Source organism: Salminus brasiliensis, chromosome 21, assembly GCF_030463535.1.
Source record: "Salminus brasiliensis chromosome 21, fSalBra1.hap2, whole genome shotgun sequence".
Lineage (NCBI taxonomy): Eukaryota > Metazoa > Chordata > Actinopteri > Characiformes > Bryconidae > Salminus > Salminus brasiliensis.
The window spans coordinates 24,032,262-24,049,284 of record NC_132898.1 but is presented as its reverse complement, the minus strand read 5'-3'; the positions used below and the strand labels follow the sequence as shown (position 1 = coordinate 24,049,284).

The window sequence follows — 17,023 nt, the reverse complement described above, 5'->3', positions numbered from 1 at the left end:
GCAGTCTACTCCATTTTCTGTACAGGAAATATTAAGAGATAATCAGAGGATCTCCACGCTATTAAGCCCTCACACTGAGCGGTTCTGAAAAAAGTTTTAAAAAGTTTATCACGATATGATAAAATAGTCATATTCCCCACCTCAATGTTAAACGGTAATATTCAGAACTCTCTTCCTGTCCTGCTCTCAAACTGCTGAATGATTCATTGGTTCTTTGCTGGGTCATGTTTTCATTGCTCTGCTGTCAGGTAAGAGGACTGTGAGGTGGTGTACTGTGTTTTGGAAGGGCTTTGAAATGTTAATAAGGTAATTAGGTTGGGAGAAGAGTTCTGATATTGTTAACTGACTGTAGGTGGTGCTCTAGCTCTGTAGTATCCCTTGCTGTCTTTCCAAAGTTGGACGTCCTGGCCTGGTAGCTGAGGCTGCTGCAGTTATTTTCATTTATTTTGTATTGGCAACTCCTGGATGACTCACTAAAAATTTTGATTTGGCCAAGCATTCGTCAGACACTCCAAATATGGGCAAAAATAGTTCTATAGAAAAGAGGTTCTTTGACTCATAACACATATGTTGTTATTAGGAACCATAGAAAGAGGTGTTTCTTGTATTTGAAGAGCCACTTTACCAGGCAAACAACCATTAAAGCATCCAAATGGTTTTGTGAGTGGTCATGGTTCTAGACAGAAGCATTGCTATTATTAAAGAACCCTTGAGAAACCATTTCTTCAGTGTATTCCCTTAACCCCTTAACAATTCGACAAACTGGTGGGGATATTCTCTGGTAGTAGAAGTTTGTAATAACACTTTCAGCCCATTGGTGGGCCATAAGCTTTTTAAGGGGTTAGAAAAATCATGGTTGTTGATGGTAATGTCAGCTCAGGAGTGGTTCACCAAAACGAAATAGGTTTATTAAAAAAATTCCTTTGACAAAACACATTTTTATATTTAATAACATAAAATTATATTCTTTTCTTATCTAGAAACACTTTCATACACATACTCCTCATAACATTTAGTTAAATCAAGTGTTTTGTCGAACAAAAAACATTTCTATGTCAATGAACTACACTTAAGCTGTTGACACAAACCTGACTAGTGTGCCCCCTCGAGGCTGAAAATTAAGTTTGTCTATAACTCCACCCTTTTCCATTAAAAATCTTCCAAATGTTTAGGCTGCTATTCGTAGCTGTTCTACCTTGCCGCTTTACCCCGCTAACTCCTCACTTAGCAGCACGTTTATTATCAACGCCCTAATGTGCATTTTCCAAATCTGCTGAGAGTTCGTAAGACCTGCAATACTGGCAAACAAGGAAAACTAAAATGACTAGTACTCCAGCAGACGGATTAGGAGCCACAGGTCTATACCCTGAGAACATCCTTCTACCCGTCTAATCTCACATTTCTACAGTGTTGTAGATTCCAAGAAGAAAGATTACATTACATTAAGCCTACATCTGGATGATTCTCCAAGGCATAGCATGTCCATTAATCACAACTTCAACTCAGCAGATCCAAAACCAAGGCCTTTAGAGGTTGAGTGAGGTGTGCCCTCTTCTATTAATGTGAGCTAATGTGAGCTCTCTCTCTAATGCAGGTACTTGAAACGTTTCAAGGTGATGAAGCCGAAGGTTCTGCGCAGCTGGTGCCGGCAGATCCTCAAGGGTCTTCACTTCCTGCACACGCGTACCCCTCCCATCATCCATCGGGACTTAAAGTGTGACAACATCTTCATCACAGGCCCCACAGGCTCAGTCAAGATCGGGGACCTCGGTCTGGCTACGCTGAAGAGGGCCTCCTTCGCTAAAAGCGTCATCGGTAATGATCGGGTCGTTCTACTGGGCTTCTTCTGATGAAGACCAATTTCACGCTTCTGCTGCTGACTGTAGCACACTGAGTCAGGGGCGACTACACCTGGTTTAGGAAGGCTTCAGGACGGCAGTTTAATGTTTCCATGCTCTGTCACACCTGATTCGACTTATTAAATGCAGAGTCATTTTTCACATGTAGCAGGTTATTATTGGTGGGTTTGTTTATCATTCAAAAGTTACATGCATTTATTGGGTAAAAGTTTTTGATTGATGTATAAATGATAAGTGTGTGAGTGCAAAAAGATTAGATGTGCTAGCATAGTTTTAACCCTGTAACAAAATTATTATTATTATTTCTAAGTCGTAATGGATAGTGCTACTCTTGTTGTATACTCTCAGCATAATGTGTTGTTATCAAGCTGAAGAGATTGTAGCAGGTTAGCTTTTAGCCTTGTCCTGACTCGCTTCCCTGGGTTTAGCTTTCTCGAGTCTTACCGGTAAAAAATGAGCCAGTGCTCATTTAGCTCAGCTCAGCTCAGAGAGAGAACAGATGGTAAATACTAGCGACAGCTAGTGTTAGGTTTTAGCCTAGTGCAGATCCTTGTTTGCTTCCCCATCTTTCGTTTCATCGCATGCCGAGTTTGAGCATCTTTGTATGAACACTGACACACGGAAAGCTCCGGTCACAAGGCCTGGTTCCCGTAGCAACTTGTATTCCCATAACTAGCATAACTAACCAGAGGTGATGAGCCGCTCTCCAGTGACAGCACCACCATAATTCCCCCAAAGCCCCTTTTAGATGCAGTTGCAATATGGTTACATTTAGGGATGTCATGTTATTCTGAGTTCTAGCTGTGTTTCTACTGTGTGTCAGGCACTCCTGAGTTCATGGCCCCAGAGATGTACGAAGAGCACTACGACGAGGCTGTGGATGTCTACGCCTTTGGAATGTGCATGCTGGAGATGGCTACGTCTGAGTATCCGTATTCAGAGTGTCAGAATGCCGCTCAGATCTACCGCAAAGTCACCAGCGTAAGTTGTAGATGTACTACAGCTAGATTTGCAATTTACACAAAATATTGCCTTCATAAATTAATTTAGATTAAAAAAGAAAAAAATCTAATAAGGAATCTTAAAAATGATCTTAAGAAATTCTTAACTATTTAATATTTTCTGAAAAACAATCTTCTTATGTAGCCATTTGTAATGTAGCTTTTTATGTTGGTCCAACTTATCATGAACGATGTGAGACATTTTTACTTTTTCATTATTCAGGTCATTTTCTGCAAAAAGGGAGGAAAAACAGAACCAGACTCAGAATTCAAAAATAACAACACAAAAAAAACTCTAATCCAAAACTAAATCTATACAGCTCTGAAAAGAGGTTCTTTGACTCATAACACGTATGTTCTTATTAAGAACCATAGAAAGAGGTGTTTCTTGTATTTGAAGAACCACATCAGGCAAACAAGGCAGAAGAATCACTGCTATAGAGCTCAAAAAGCTAAATCTGTAACTGTGAGCCTGAATGCTGGGTTTCTTCTAGCGTCTGCTGAGTAAGAGGTTTTAAAGCTTTGCTCTGTTTATAGATCTGAAGCAGAAATTGATTGACGATGTCAATATCATCAATCACATTTTAGTTGGAACCACCCTGCTCTCCACATTTGTCGCAGTGTGTGTGTGAGCTAAAGGAGCATTACTGGTTTGTTAAATGTGTCCGTGAACACCCTTTTATCTGCCGCCTTGTCATTTTGTGTGAATGCTGGTGAGGTGCTGTATCAGTGTCCGTCCATTTGCAGGTAAGCGCATGACGCTGCAGAAAAGAAATCTTTAAACAGAAAAGCAACACAAAGCATGATGATCAGATACTTAAAGTTGCACCCATTGCTGATACAGATGTGCAAATGCACACACACAGCTGGTCTAGTTCCTGTAGAGAAGTACTGCCAATAGAATAGATAGAATTCCCTGCAACAGATAAGCATGAACGTATAGGCACCATTCCTAAAGCCAGGTGGGGGCTAGAGGGGTATAAAGCCCCCCAGCATTAAGCTGTGGCGCTGTGGAAAAACTGACTGAATGCAATCAAAATCTCACAGCAATTTCTCCTAAATCTAGTAGCCTTCTTCTTTGGACAGTAAGGAGAGTTACTCTAACAAAAGCTGGGTGAACAATGAATGAGCAGGTGTCCCAATACTTTTGTCCATGTAGGGTATGTGCTACTGGGGTGTGATCACTTTACTTGATGCAGTAATCTTATATCTAGCACTTTTAGAATTGTATGTCAAGTGCTAGATAAGGATATTTTGTTAACATTATTTAATTTAAAAAACATGAAGTTGTTCTGATTATTATATTATAATATTTTATGATTTGATCCAAAACCACACATATTTACACTTCCTGTTTGCTTCTTGTGCAGGGTGTGAAGCCAGCCAGTTACAGTAAGGTTGCCGTTCCTGAGATAAAGGAGATCATAGGGGAGTGTATTCGACATCGCTGGGAGGAGAGGTGAGAGCACCTGAACAAATACCGGATGAGCTTCGACTTACTGACTTGTGGTTTGGTCTGGTTTGAAAAACCATAAAAAATATATCCACAGACTTTTTTTGACACGTTAAAGCACTTATCACTAGTTTCACTAGTTTTCCACACGGTACAAAAACCAACAGACATGCTAATCAGGTCAAAGCTGGTGCTGGAGGTTTTACAGTTCTTCCTTGGTAAAATGCGGTCAGTCATACACCAAAGCTAAGGGTGTAATGGTAAATGTATTAGTACTGAACCATCAGGGTGCGGGAGCCACAGTTTAGTACACACAATCTCACAGAGAAGACATGGTATGCGCTGTTATGGTAAATATGGTACACGATTTGCATGCGGATCAGGTAGCCAGTAGCAATCTGTGCTGCTGATCACAAAATGTTAGCTTTTAAAGGTGACAGCCATGTCCTGTTAACTAGGAGGATGGTTTAGAGTAGATCAGCTTACGTTAGCTAGTCTGACAGACACCTGCTCCACTAATATATTATTATGTTATATTAGATATTTATGTGACACATTAAACCAAAAGATGTTTTAACATTGGTTGATGCCACTGTCTCTCATTTTGAGGTAGATTAAAAGGCTGGCTACCCAAGGTAACACACATGCTGCCATATCTATGCTGGCTAAAAACATGCTAACTCAGCACTAGCATTAGCCTGCTAGCCAATGAGGAGTAGGGAGGTCAAGTTAGCTTTCAAGGGCAGCAACACCACTACCGTGGATTTGGCACTGTTGCTACCCGATCCGCGTCCCATGTGCACCATGCTAAGCACAAATCAGGCCCCTGATGGTATTGTGGGAACTGTAGTCTTGTTTGCCCCCCCAGGGTGAGCTACACGGCACTAGATGGAACAAACTACTCGCATCCAACTCGTATTTCACATACAACTTCGCACCTTCATCTCCCTCTCGTCCCATCGCTCACCTAAGCTACGGGGGGCCGGGCTTCACAGATCCTCCTCAAGCTGCCCTGAACTCCTTCTCAAAGACCTCTAAGATCACCCCCTTGTACATCCTCTTCAGGCCGGGTCCATACTAGCAAGAGAAAGACATCTAACCAGATCTTATCAGTTCAGATGGACTGAATTAACTAATTCAGTTAATTTAAGTAAACAAACACCTGCCTGTGGTGTGTTAAATCCTGCCAATCTGATTAGATTAGGTGAAATCTGATTTGAGCATGTATGTAAACATGGCCTACGGCTGTATTCAGATGGGAGGCTGTGTGGGTGTGTGTACATCAGAATCTGCACATAGAAATTAGGTGACAGTGCTCACATTGGATTTTCTCCTTTTTTATTCCTAATTAAACTAAGCCTCAGTAATTGACATCTCATCAAAGTATAATGCTACATCGTTCCTGTTCAGTGAAGACTTCAGTTTTAATGGATGCAGAATGAAGTATGTGAAAGATCCTGTAGTCCACTGCCTTACCTCATGATCCTCTCTTCCCAGATACTCCATAAAGGAGCTTCTGAATCATGCGTTCTTCGCAGAGGACACTGGCGTCAGGGTAGAACTCGCTGAGGAAGACGATGGTAAAAAGATAACGATCGCCCTCAGGCTGTGGGTGGAGGACCAGAAGAAGCTGAAAGGGAAGTACAAGGACAGCGGGGCCATCGAGTTCACGTTTGACCTCGAGAGAGAGGTCCCAGACGCAGTCGCACAAGAAATGGTAAAGAGAAGAGACTACTGTCTCATGTTTCAGATAGGAAATAAATCAGGAAGGTTCACTGGTTTGATCTCCTGGACTGGCAGGAAAGAAAGTGGGGGGAGGGGCAGTGACAGAACAGCGCTTTCCCCTCTCTCAACATTCATGGCTCTTGAGTAAGGCATCTAAGGCAGGTGGACTGCTCCGGGTGTGCTTTTTCCCTGCCCTATTCGCTAGCGTGAGTGTGTTCACTGCCATGAATTTGTTAAAAATTAAATTCTGTTGTACAATGGCTGAAATGGTTGTGTGGTTTTAAGTCTAAAATACCTGCATTTATTTTAACCAATCTGTGGCAATGAACACACAAACACACACCCAAACACACAGGTTTTAAGTAGGACTTGCAGAACACACACCCAGAGCTAGACGTGAATGTTGAGGAAGGTGAAAACCTTCCTTCCTGACAGTCAGCGGGGTCAGACCAACAACCTTCTGGTAGGTAGGTAGGTAAATAAGTAGGTAGATATATAGACAAACAGATAGATAGAAAGATAGATAAATAGATAGACAGACAGACAGACATATTGATAGATAGACTGACAGGCAGATAGATGGATGGATGGATGGATGGATGGACGGATGGGTTATGCTGATGTGGGTTTAGTCCCAATTCCTGCATTTTAGAAAGGGTGCAAAACCCCATCTACATATATGCCCAATATTGTATATCATTATGTAGTCATTATGACAGCCAGTGACTAAAGTGAAATGATTTTAGATTTGATCATTTCCTCTTTTACACTCTTGTTTGCCCAACTCTAAACACAGAGGGGCTCGCACCACACACACTCACTGCTAAAATGCTTTTGGAGAGAAGAGGGTTCATTAATTAATCATTTTGCAAATGCAGCACAGTCACTGATCTCCCTGTTAGAAGGTGATGCAGAGGGAGTTGATCTGAACCAGAGCAGACATTTTATCCCAAACCCTGCTGGGCCTAAGTGGAGTTTTAATACCTTCAGTGAACCAGAACCTGAGTCTGTGAATTTGGGCTGAAGTCTAATATGGCTGCAGGCAAAACTGTCTAGAAGCACAAACTAAGCACAGAGCTATAAATATAGTGATATTAAAGGGCTGGAATATTACATAAGTGTGTTCTGTGTTTTTTATTCACATTTATATCAGAATCTGTGATTTTAAGAAGGTTATACAATTTGTTATATATCATCACTCTCCATTTGTGCCGTTTTTACTTTTTGACATAATGTGAATCAGGCAGTCTTCCTTTATATTGTGTCAAATAAAATGACTTGGAATCAGACCTTTTAGAATGTTTTGGCCTTTTCCTGTAAAGTCTCAGTTTTGGAGATACAACCCAGCTAACATGTGGGGCCTGTATGGGTCCTCTAAATTCCAGGTGGCCTCACATATGGGTGCCTACCAGAGTCAGTAATGGGACCAGGAGGGGTTAAACATGGGCCTTATCTGGGTTGTGCACTGCACATAGGGGCTAGAGGGGACCCATGTAAGATTAAGGTGGACTGTAACAGTGGATGAGACCATTTCTACCTGGAACCCACTTTGCCCATGTTCCACGCATGTGAGCCTCACAATGAGCATGTTGGCTTATTTATAATTCCAGTTTGTATTTTACATAGTTTTAAAAACTGGTTAACACTGGTTTTCTCTGCAGGTTGACCTCTTGTTACAAACTGTAGTTTCATAAGAAATGACTTTGCATTTTCCGAACAAAAAGCAGACTCCTCCTCAAGTGACCACACTATCAGCATAAAAAATAAAATGCTCTATTTTTCTGTAGGTTGAATCAGGCCTCTTCCTAGAGTGTGACGTGAAGCTGGTGAGCAAGTCGATCCGAGACCGGGTGGCTCTGATTAAGTGGCGTAGGGAACGGATTGTCACTGGTGGCGAGGGCGAGTCTGCAAGGAAGGCTACCAAGAGCTCAAAGCAGAATCTGCTCCAGGTTCCCTCAGCTGGATTACCACAAGGTGGCGCCCCCATCCCTCACACTGAGCCAGAGGACCTTGAAGGCGAGCAGGTCACCCTGCTCTGTAGTGTCCCCACCATGACTACCAGTACTGCTGCTACATGTAAGCACCTGCTGTTCCTGCATGCCTGAGAAACTGGACAGTACAGGGCTGATGCAGTGTATTAATGATGTTATGAGTACAGCATATGGTGATGTCAAGTAGTTGTACCTATTACCCAACACCAACCCAACATTATCATATTAGGTCTCATAACACACAGTTGGCCATTAGTGTGGTATTTTAACCCAACATTAGGAATTTACAGGAAGATACAGTTTGTTGCTTCTAGTGTTATATAGCCCCCCACCTCTAGCCCTTCCCTTCACTGATACATCATCACCATCTATTGGTGTACAAATGCCAGGTTCACAACAAGTCTGTTTGCCCTCAAAGCCATATTTTCTCACAAAAACATGCAAGAACTGATGTGATGCCATTCGTGAGTCACAAATGAATGTTGAAAAGAGAGTTGGTGTGGTGCAACAGATAGCACTGCTACCACACCATGTGGGAGACTGGGGTTCGATTCCCAGTCTGGGTGACTATGCTGCGCTACACCAATAAGAGTCTTTGGGCAAGACTCCTAACACTAGGTTGGCTCACCTCTGTAAAATGATTAACCTTGTAAGTTGCTCTGGAAAAGAGCGTCAGTTGAATGCCATAAATGTGAATGTAGAAGAAGTTGTCTGGGCGCTGATTTGCACCCAAAAAACACACATAAAAAACAAAGAATATGGATGAGAAAATGGATAAAGACATGCGTGTAAAACTCCACCCTGTGTTTTGCACTGTCATTAGCTGTAGCTAGTAGCGGCACATTTTTTACACTACCAGATTTAGCGTCGCCGACAGGTCCAGATATTAAACCGGCTAGATATTTGTTGAGGGCTTGTGAGGCATCCGTGATCACTTAACGGGCTCTCTTTCACATCTTTCAGCAGTTCACACATAGCGACCAAGCCAAAGCCAATCAAACACCGATTTGCATCTGAACTGCGACTTAAAAAAACAGGGCTAAAATCGTGTAGTGTGAACCTGACTTAAAGTTTTTCTGGTGGAACTTGCGCTTGTGAAGTTAGATTCTGCATTATGTTCATCAATCTTCATCCACGAGGTGGACACTTCGTCTATAGCTCACCATGTGTGTGTGTCACTTCGTCTGTGAATTGATACAGACAATTGAATTCAGGCCAGGGCAGAGTTAACCAGACTCTTAACCTGACTCCACAGTCCGTACAGTCAAATGTGTCGGTAGAATAAAGGTAGACTAAAGCCATCAGCTGTTTATACAAATTCAGACTTATTCAGGGCTGTGAATTTTCTGCTGGCTGTAGAGTTTCACATCACCACTGAGTCAGCAGAATGAGTCCAGTGAACCTTCAAATGACTATGAAACAGTGGCTTACCCACAGCTGTTTCTTCCACAGTTACGATGTCTGCCTCCACCTTAACAGTTTGAATTACTGCCCTGATAGAAAAATACTCAGTCCTGTGTGGAGCAGTGCTATAAAGATTTAATAGCTTTATTAAGAATGGCATGCCTTCAGACAGCAAGGAACATGGTAGCCAGCGATAGTCATTATTGGTTTTTTAATGGGCACTGTGTAAATGCTACTTCTTTGCATTTTGTCATACCTTCTCCTCCCTGTTGCAGCAGATGGCACAGTTTCAGACGCTCTGGGCAACCAGCACAACATTCCCTACCAGATCCTGCCAGATCCAATTTCCACTTCCCAGAGAGTCCTTAGTCCTCCAGCACCGCTTCTGGCTCATCTTGCAGCTCCACTTCACCAGGAGGCCCAAATACAGCTTACTGCTCAAGTGCACCCAGGACCCCAACAGCAAGAGACCTTACAGACAGCTACAACTCATCTTGGAGCTCCACAACCACCCACTTCCCAGCTTCAGCAGACAAGTGCCCTGCTGCATCAAGAGACCCAGCAACAGCCTATTATTCACCTGCACCATGGAGCCCAGCATCAACCTGCTGCCCAGTTACTGCTGGGGATCCAACCACAGCCTGGGGTCCAGCCGCAACCAAGCGCCCAGCTGCACCAACAACCTGCAGCACAACTCCACCAGGGGGTCCAGCAACAACCTGCAGCACAGGTCCACCAGGGGGCCCAACCACAGCCTGTAGCCCAGCTGCATCCAGGGGCTTATCAGCAAACCACTACACAGATACAACAAGGAGCATTTCTGCAGTCTTCTGTGCCGCTGCACCAGAGCCTTTACCAGCAGTCCCCAACAGTAAGTCTACAGTCAGATTCCTTTATTGCCTTTAACAGATAAACAAGCATCCCTCCCACTGCACCCAGTCATCCCCTGTTACTTAGTCCTGACAATTATTTCGAGCATTTCTGTTGTTTTTTGTATTCTAAACATGTTCCCATTTTTTTGACCATGACTACTCAGCGGCATGGCAGTGTTCCATGTGAGTCCCAGGATTCTCTCTTGTCCTATGAGAGCTTGATTGGTACAAGACGTGGCAGTACCTCATTTCTCGATGTGTTGCAGAGGAGATCCCAGTTGTACGCTCATGCAAACCCACTGACACACTTGCCCTGTAGCTGTCCAAAACAGGAACATTGTCACAGGGACACAGTAAGAGAGCGTCTTTCCCCAAGTGCCTTGTCTGTGTCTTCATTCCTCAAGGATACCGTAACCGGGAATGCTTCTTCCACGGAAGCGGAATTGTCTCCTCGAGGATACCCTGATTCCTGTACTGACTCAGATCCTAAGCCCCAGGCACAAGCCATGCCCCCAACCCTTAGAAACTGTCTTGGCCCATCGTGCCGTCCACATTTCTGCCAGGCTTGCGTTGCCCTGTTGTTGACAGCAAGGACAGGTAGCAGAGGATCACTTAATCACTCTAACTCCTCTCACTCACCAGTCCATGCTTTGGGTTGTCCGCTCCACTCAGTCCACGGCATCAGCACCTCCCCAGTCCATAGGACCCCAACCTCCCCGAATCATGTGCCAGCACCTTCCCCTAGAAATTCCCCTCCCTCTTCATTTGACATTTACGCACCCTTCCTAAAACCCTCAAAGAGGTTGTCTCCCATCCACCAGGCCGTACCATCTTCAGTGCATATCACACCCCCATCTCCTGAGCGTGTACATTATTCCTGTTCTGATAGGTCTCCAACATCTTCTCCTTCCCTGAAGCGCAAGACAGCAACATCTCCCGTTCACATATTAATCCCCTCACCAGTCATGTCTCCAGATTCCCGTAAACACGTGTTCTCTTCTTCTTCAGCTGGTCCGTGTTCCCCTGTTAGCCCATCCTCCTCAGGGGTACCCCTCAGTGCCTCCCGCACTTTTGGGGGCAGTGTAGATCTATCTCTTCTCAATCGCTGTTTACATCACATCACCAGTCGCCGCACCAGCTCCCCTGTACTACTGGACAGAACCGTATGGCAGCCAGGTAGTAGCCATGGTCATGCCAGAGCGTACAGCTTCTCTGTTTCTCAAGACAATATCCAAAGCTTGGCAATGTCACCTACTCCGCCACACAAGACATCTGCCACGGCAGTGTCTGTACTGGGCAGCCAAGTTGGACAAGGTCTCATGGTATGTCAGATAATTGAGGCACGTTTCTGCAGTAGAAGATTGAAAGCTCTAGTTCCTCCCCATTTGTTGCTTTGCTGCTTAGTCACACCCCCTACACCTCCTTAGAAATGCTTAAAGAATAGTATGGGGTGTCCTACAATTCCTCACACTCCAGTGTACCTTTTTGGTCAAGTTAGTTTAGTCTGTGAATTGAACAGAGCAGATTAACCTGATTCTTAGATTCCTACACTATATGTCCAAATGTTTGTGGACACACCTTTTGATGAATGCATTCAGATTCTTTAAGTTGCACCCATTGCTGACACAGATGTGCATATGCACACACACACAGCTTATCTTAGTTCTGTAGATAAGTACTTCCAATAGAGCAGGGCTCATTGGAACTGATAAACATGAGCCTTTTTGCAGGCATTGGCTAGAGGGGTAAAAAGCCCCCCAGGATTAAGATGTGGAGCAGTGGAACTGAGTTCTCTGGAATGATGGTTGGTGCTTGAGCCAATACGCTTGGGATGAGTGGGGGGGTTGGGGATGAGGTGGTGGCATCCAACATCCCAATCTCATTAACACTGTTGTCATAGAATGCAATCAAATCCTCACAGCAGTGCTCCAAAATCTAGTAGAAAGCCCTGGACAGTAGAGACAGATCCAACAAATGCATCATAATACATAAGTGATTTCGGAAGAAACAATGAATGAGCAGGCGTCCCAATACTTTTGTCCATATAGTGTACTGTAAACTGCTGCAATGCAGAAAATGACTGTTGTCACCAAACTGTTCTCTCCAGAAGCTTCCCCCAAAACCTCTCAATTCAGAGCTCTCTGTAGCTTAGCCCTTTTGTCTTTCTGCTGTCTCCCCTTCAGCTGCAGCTAATAATTCCCCTTCTCACATTACAACAAACATTGCCATAGGTGCAAACAAATGCTAGTACAACCCAAATGCCATGATTGTATTTGCATAATGCAAACTGGCTTCTGTTAGCTTTCAGTTGTTGCTAATTGTGAGTAACGCATTCCTTTAAAGGTGCCATAGAAAGCATGTAGTGAGTATATACATTATTGTGTGATGTAGAGATAGTAAGTGTGTGACTTGGTTAGTTGGCGTGTCTTTTTACAAGCCTGTTTACCACCCTGTTAAACATGCAAGTTTTCCTTTACAGGAGGCCTCATGAAAAAAGTGTGCTCTGCTTTTATTGGGTGGTTCATATCACCGAGATATAGCCTAGCCTATCCTAGCCTAACATAGGTTAGAACTGTACCAAGAACAAATGCAAACAAATATATGGTAACTTTTCCTTTCCTTGTCCTTTTAACAGTTTACATAGAGATGCTGTACTCAGGGTACTCAAGGTGTTCAGTTTGTGTGATTAGTGTGTGGAAGCTAGCTGAAGAGATTGTATCTGGTCAGCTGGGTTAGCCTTTAGTCTTTTCAGCTGCTCCAGAGGCTTTCATGCTTTGTGGATAACTGCAGCGGTGCTGCCTCTGGTGGGCCATTCTCACTTTTCCGGTCAATCATTTCAGCCTTACTTCCATATTCTCCCAAGAAAGGATTTCTCTAGAGGGCAAGGTTTATGTAAATTTTGTGTGAGGTGTACACTTCCATAGACTCTTTTTATTCAACTATCCATTCTAGGGCACCTTTAAGGTGAGTTCAGGGTTTACAGGGGTTTCCTATTTCTAACCGAGTTTCTTTAAAAGTTTATTTTTCATGTTTTTCAGCCCACCGCTACATTGGCTCAGACCATGTCTGCTCCAGCTACACCAGCTCCAACACATCCACTAGCCCAGGAGGTAAGGTCTTTGCAGGTCCCATTTAACTTAACAAGCAACATCCGCTTCTGCTTTGAGAAATAACAACATAGGCTCACATCGAGTGTGTCTGTGTGTGTGTGTATGTGTAGTGTTTGTGTGTGCTGGTATCCATGTCGAGTAACTTTGTTCTCATGGTGTAGTGGCTTAGTGTTTTAATTTAGCTTGTTTTTCTTTCTTGTGTTTTTATTTCTCTCAGTTTCACCTCTATCTCCATCCTGCAGCTTTCCTGTCCCAGGTAGATCCACCGTCTCAGATCTGTAGAAACACCCTCATCCTCCTGTCGCTAAGCTATCAGTCATTGGTCTTTGGATCTCCATCTTGAATGGGAATTACTGCGCTATGATTTCAGTACCAAACATATCTACAGTTATCTAAATGGAGCTTTGCCGTTGACTATGATATGTTCTTGGACATATGATGAAGTTGTTGGAGATAGATAAAAGGAAAGTTTCATCCAGAAATGCTAGCTTTGCTAACAAGTAACAAAATTACCGGTAAACCAAGTAACGAAAAGCCCAGTTCTGGAGCATTTCTGGAGGAAAGTTCCTTTAGACAGATTGCCTTTGGTGTTGCCTCTCCTCATGAAATCACGCGCCAGTCTAAACAGCATGTCCGTGATGGCAGCTTCATGTAACCCATCTCTGTTCTTTTCCCTTGAAGACTTTATCAACTTTGCAGCCAGTCGTAGAGTCATCTTCTGAAGGACAGCCCCATCCTCAGCATCTGCTCCAGTCAGCACCTTCAATGCTCAGCAATGTTCCACCTCCTCAACCCCAGCAGGCTGTTCATTCTGGCACGCCCCTTCTGCAGCCTCTTCAGATTTCCACACAGGTGTGCAAATGAGACCGCATGTGTTTAAGTTATAAATCTGTGGTCTAGCTCTTGAATAAAGGGTAAAGCTGTTTATTATGGTATTAGTTTATTCCCTGTTTGTGTGACATGACTACACAACGACTTTCACACTGCATGACTTGCCGCAATGTGGAAGAATGGTGTTTTTGTACAGTGTAGTGCTTTTGAATTTTTCGAAACTCCTTAGGAACATCCTTAAACAGTTAGGATCCATTGTGGCAAGAAACCAGTGTGAAAGAGCCTTTTCCAAGTAACTCCTAACTCAGTGAAGGATCCAATGGCATGCCTATTTTTCTGTTTATTTTTTTTTCTTTGTTTTATGTTTTCTTCTTCAGTTCCCTTCGTCATACCCTGTTCTGCCAACAGGAGGCACTCCTGCTGGAAATGAGGCAATGCCCTTTTCCCCTGTCCCATACTCCTCCCCCTACCCCAGTAGTGGTCCTTCTGTACCTTCACCTTACTACTCACCCGGTCCAATCCATGCCCCATTATCTCTCGCCTCCATGCAAACCATGCCCTCCATACCTGGTGCAGGTACACCCCAAACCCCTGTCTCCGCTCCCGTGGGCTTACCGGCCCCGATCCCTCTCCTGGGCATGGCCCTTCCTCCGTCCCTCATTCCTCCACAACAGCAGCAGGTGTACTCTCCTGCTCCTCCGCCAGATGGCGCTCTCCTTCAGCCCCAACCCTCCCAGTTGACTTCTCCCTTCCCTCATATAGCTCCACAGCCGCCGTCCTCCCTTCCACAGCAGGAACTCTGTATCTCCACACCGTCTGCACAGGTACATGCTGTTCTAGTCCAGTTCTTCTGCATGAGGTGTTGAAGGTGTGTCAGGACAGCTTCAACTTTAGGGCCTTCACAGTTCTTCAGTTATTGGGACTAGTTTTATGGACAGTCAAGGGGAAAATTGCTAGGATCAACCTAGGCCTGTTAGGGCTTTGGCTTCATATTCCAGTAAAGGTGCTGTGTCACAGTGGTCCAGATTCCTAAAACACACCACCGGTAAACAAGGACTTCTGGCAGATTTATCCATGTTGCCATCTAATCTCTGGCAACACCACTCTTTTCCCTTATTTAGCATTGCGTAGCGATACACAGAACACCACCCTGCAAAAATATCACTCGAAGTAAAGAAAGGATTCAATTAAATATATTTAATTCATACGTTTTCTACATTAAATGTGTTTCTACATTAAACAGGTTTGTTCAGTAGGGGTGCAATGACTAATCGGCTTAGTCAACTAAAATCGACAGCCAAAAGAGTTGATGGTTGGTGTGGTGCAACAGATAACACCACTACCGGCCAGTGAGATGTGGGAGACTGAGATTCGACTATGCTGCGCTGTACCTAGACTCCTAACATTACGTTGGCCCACCTCTGTAATACAAGTAACCCTGTAAGTCGCTCTGGAAAAGAGTGGCAGCTAAATTCATTCAGTAAATGTAGTTGCCAAAATAATAGTAGTCAGTTAGTTGGTAACAGCAACACGCAAGTTTCTTCTAATCAACGGTTCTGTACATACGGCAGTCGTGGATTAATTTCCAAAGTTTCACCATAACAGAGTGGAGTATAGTTTTACTGCCACTGTCACTTTTTACAGTAATAATTCCCTCAATCTGGAAGCTGCAGTGAAAACATACAGAATGAGCAGCTGTCACGTGAACGGAGCATGTGTTGATAAAACCGTTAGGAAGCCATAAGGCAGTGCAGTCACACATCTGCAGTGACAGCACTCGGGTGTGTGAGTGGAGAGTAGAGTAGAGAGGCGTGGGAGGCACATATGGACACGGGAGATCAGTCAGTGGTTAAAATTTGATTGGGAGTTCTCATAACGCTCAACATGGTGTTATTATGGCGGGTTTATGCATAAGGCCTTCAAGAAAAACAGCAAACCAGCTTGCTGGTTATGCTTTGAACGGAGGAGGGTCGACAATATTGAGGCTTTGGCATGTCAAAATAAAAGTCATGGATACAAAAGAAGCAGGAACACGAAATATGTTCAGACTGAAAGCTAAAATAACTGTCTCCCTTTTTTCTTTTTTGATGAAAAATGAGGGAAAATTTGTTTAAGGGAAAACTAGTTTAGTATTTCTAATATATTATGGCAGCTACTTTGCACATGCTTGGTTTACAATTTTGGCAGGAAAAAGATATTGGAGTTTTATTTATCTCTTATATTAGCTAGTAATTTAATTAAAACAGCACATTTCTGGATGTTATTTTTATTTATCTTTATTGTCTTCGTTGTTAGTTTATGAAAATGCATATTGCAAAAAATGCAAAAGCTGATAGCTACATAAAGGGTTATTTGGTAATTGAGCGATTCATAATCCAAATAATTGATTATTTATTTCAGATATTGATATTTGATGATTTTATTGTGACAATTAAAATAGTCGTTTGTTGCAGCCCTATTGGTCACACATGCAGTTTGCCAGCAAATTCTGCATGTTCACCCACTCAGATGATTAACAGTGTTTTAAGGAATTTTCTATTGATCAGTTTCTATTGAGCATGTTTGTCATGGCAAACATCTCAACAGCAGTTGAGAAGAACGTGATGTTCTTGAGAAGGTGCACATTTATTCAGAATTCAGTTTTCTCATTAACATGTGAATTACGATGGTCTCTTGTATTGAGGATACATGTAAAAACACTTCAGCGGTATAGAGTGGAATTGTGTGATGGGGCTCCATTACTTCTGAGTTTAAAAAATCTGGCCCAGTGTGTCCTA

General features: G+C 43.4%; 1 protein-coding gene across 9 annotated transcripts in view; it reads left to right on the top strand.

Annotated features, from left to right (window-relative positions):
• wnk2 (WNK lysine deficient protein kinase 2) overlaps positions 1-17,023 on the top strand; it is a 52,971-nt gene that overhangs the window by 17,899 nt on the left and 18,049 nt on the right. For 6 of the 9 annotated variants that reach the window (XM_072665550.1, XM_072665555.1, XM_072665553.1 and 3 more), the window contains exons 4-13: positions 1,595-1,815; positions 2,683-2,840; positions 4,231-4,319; positions 5,811-6,030; positions 7,826-8,114; positions 9,709-10,304; positions 13,344-13,415; positions 13,633-13,671; positions 14,097-14,267; positions 14,624-15,070. In XM_072665550.1, the coding sequence (XP_072521651.1) occupies positions 1,595-1,815; positions 2,683-2,840; positions 4,231-4,319; positions 5,811-6,030; positions 7,826-8,114; positions 9,709-10,304; positions 13,344-13,415; positions 13,633-13,671; positions 14,097-14,267; positions 14,624-15,070 (2,302 nt within the window). The remainder of the gene's footprint in view (positions 1-1,594; positions 1,816-2,682; positions 2,841-4,230; positions 4,320-5,810; positions 6,031-7,825; positions 8,115-9,708; positions 10,305-13,343; positions 13,416-13,632; positions 13,672-14,096; positions 14,268-14,623; positions 15,071-17,023) is intronic. The other 3 variants (XM_072665551.1, XM_072665554.1, XM_072665557.1) reach the window with 3 other exon arrangements.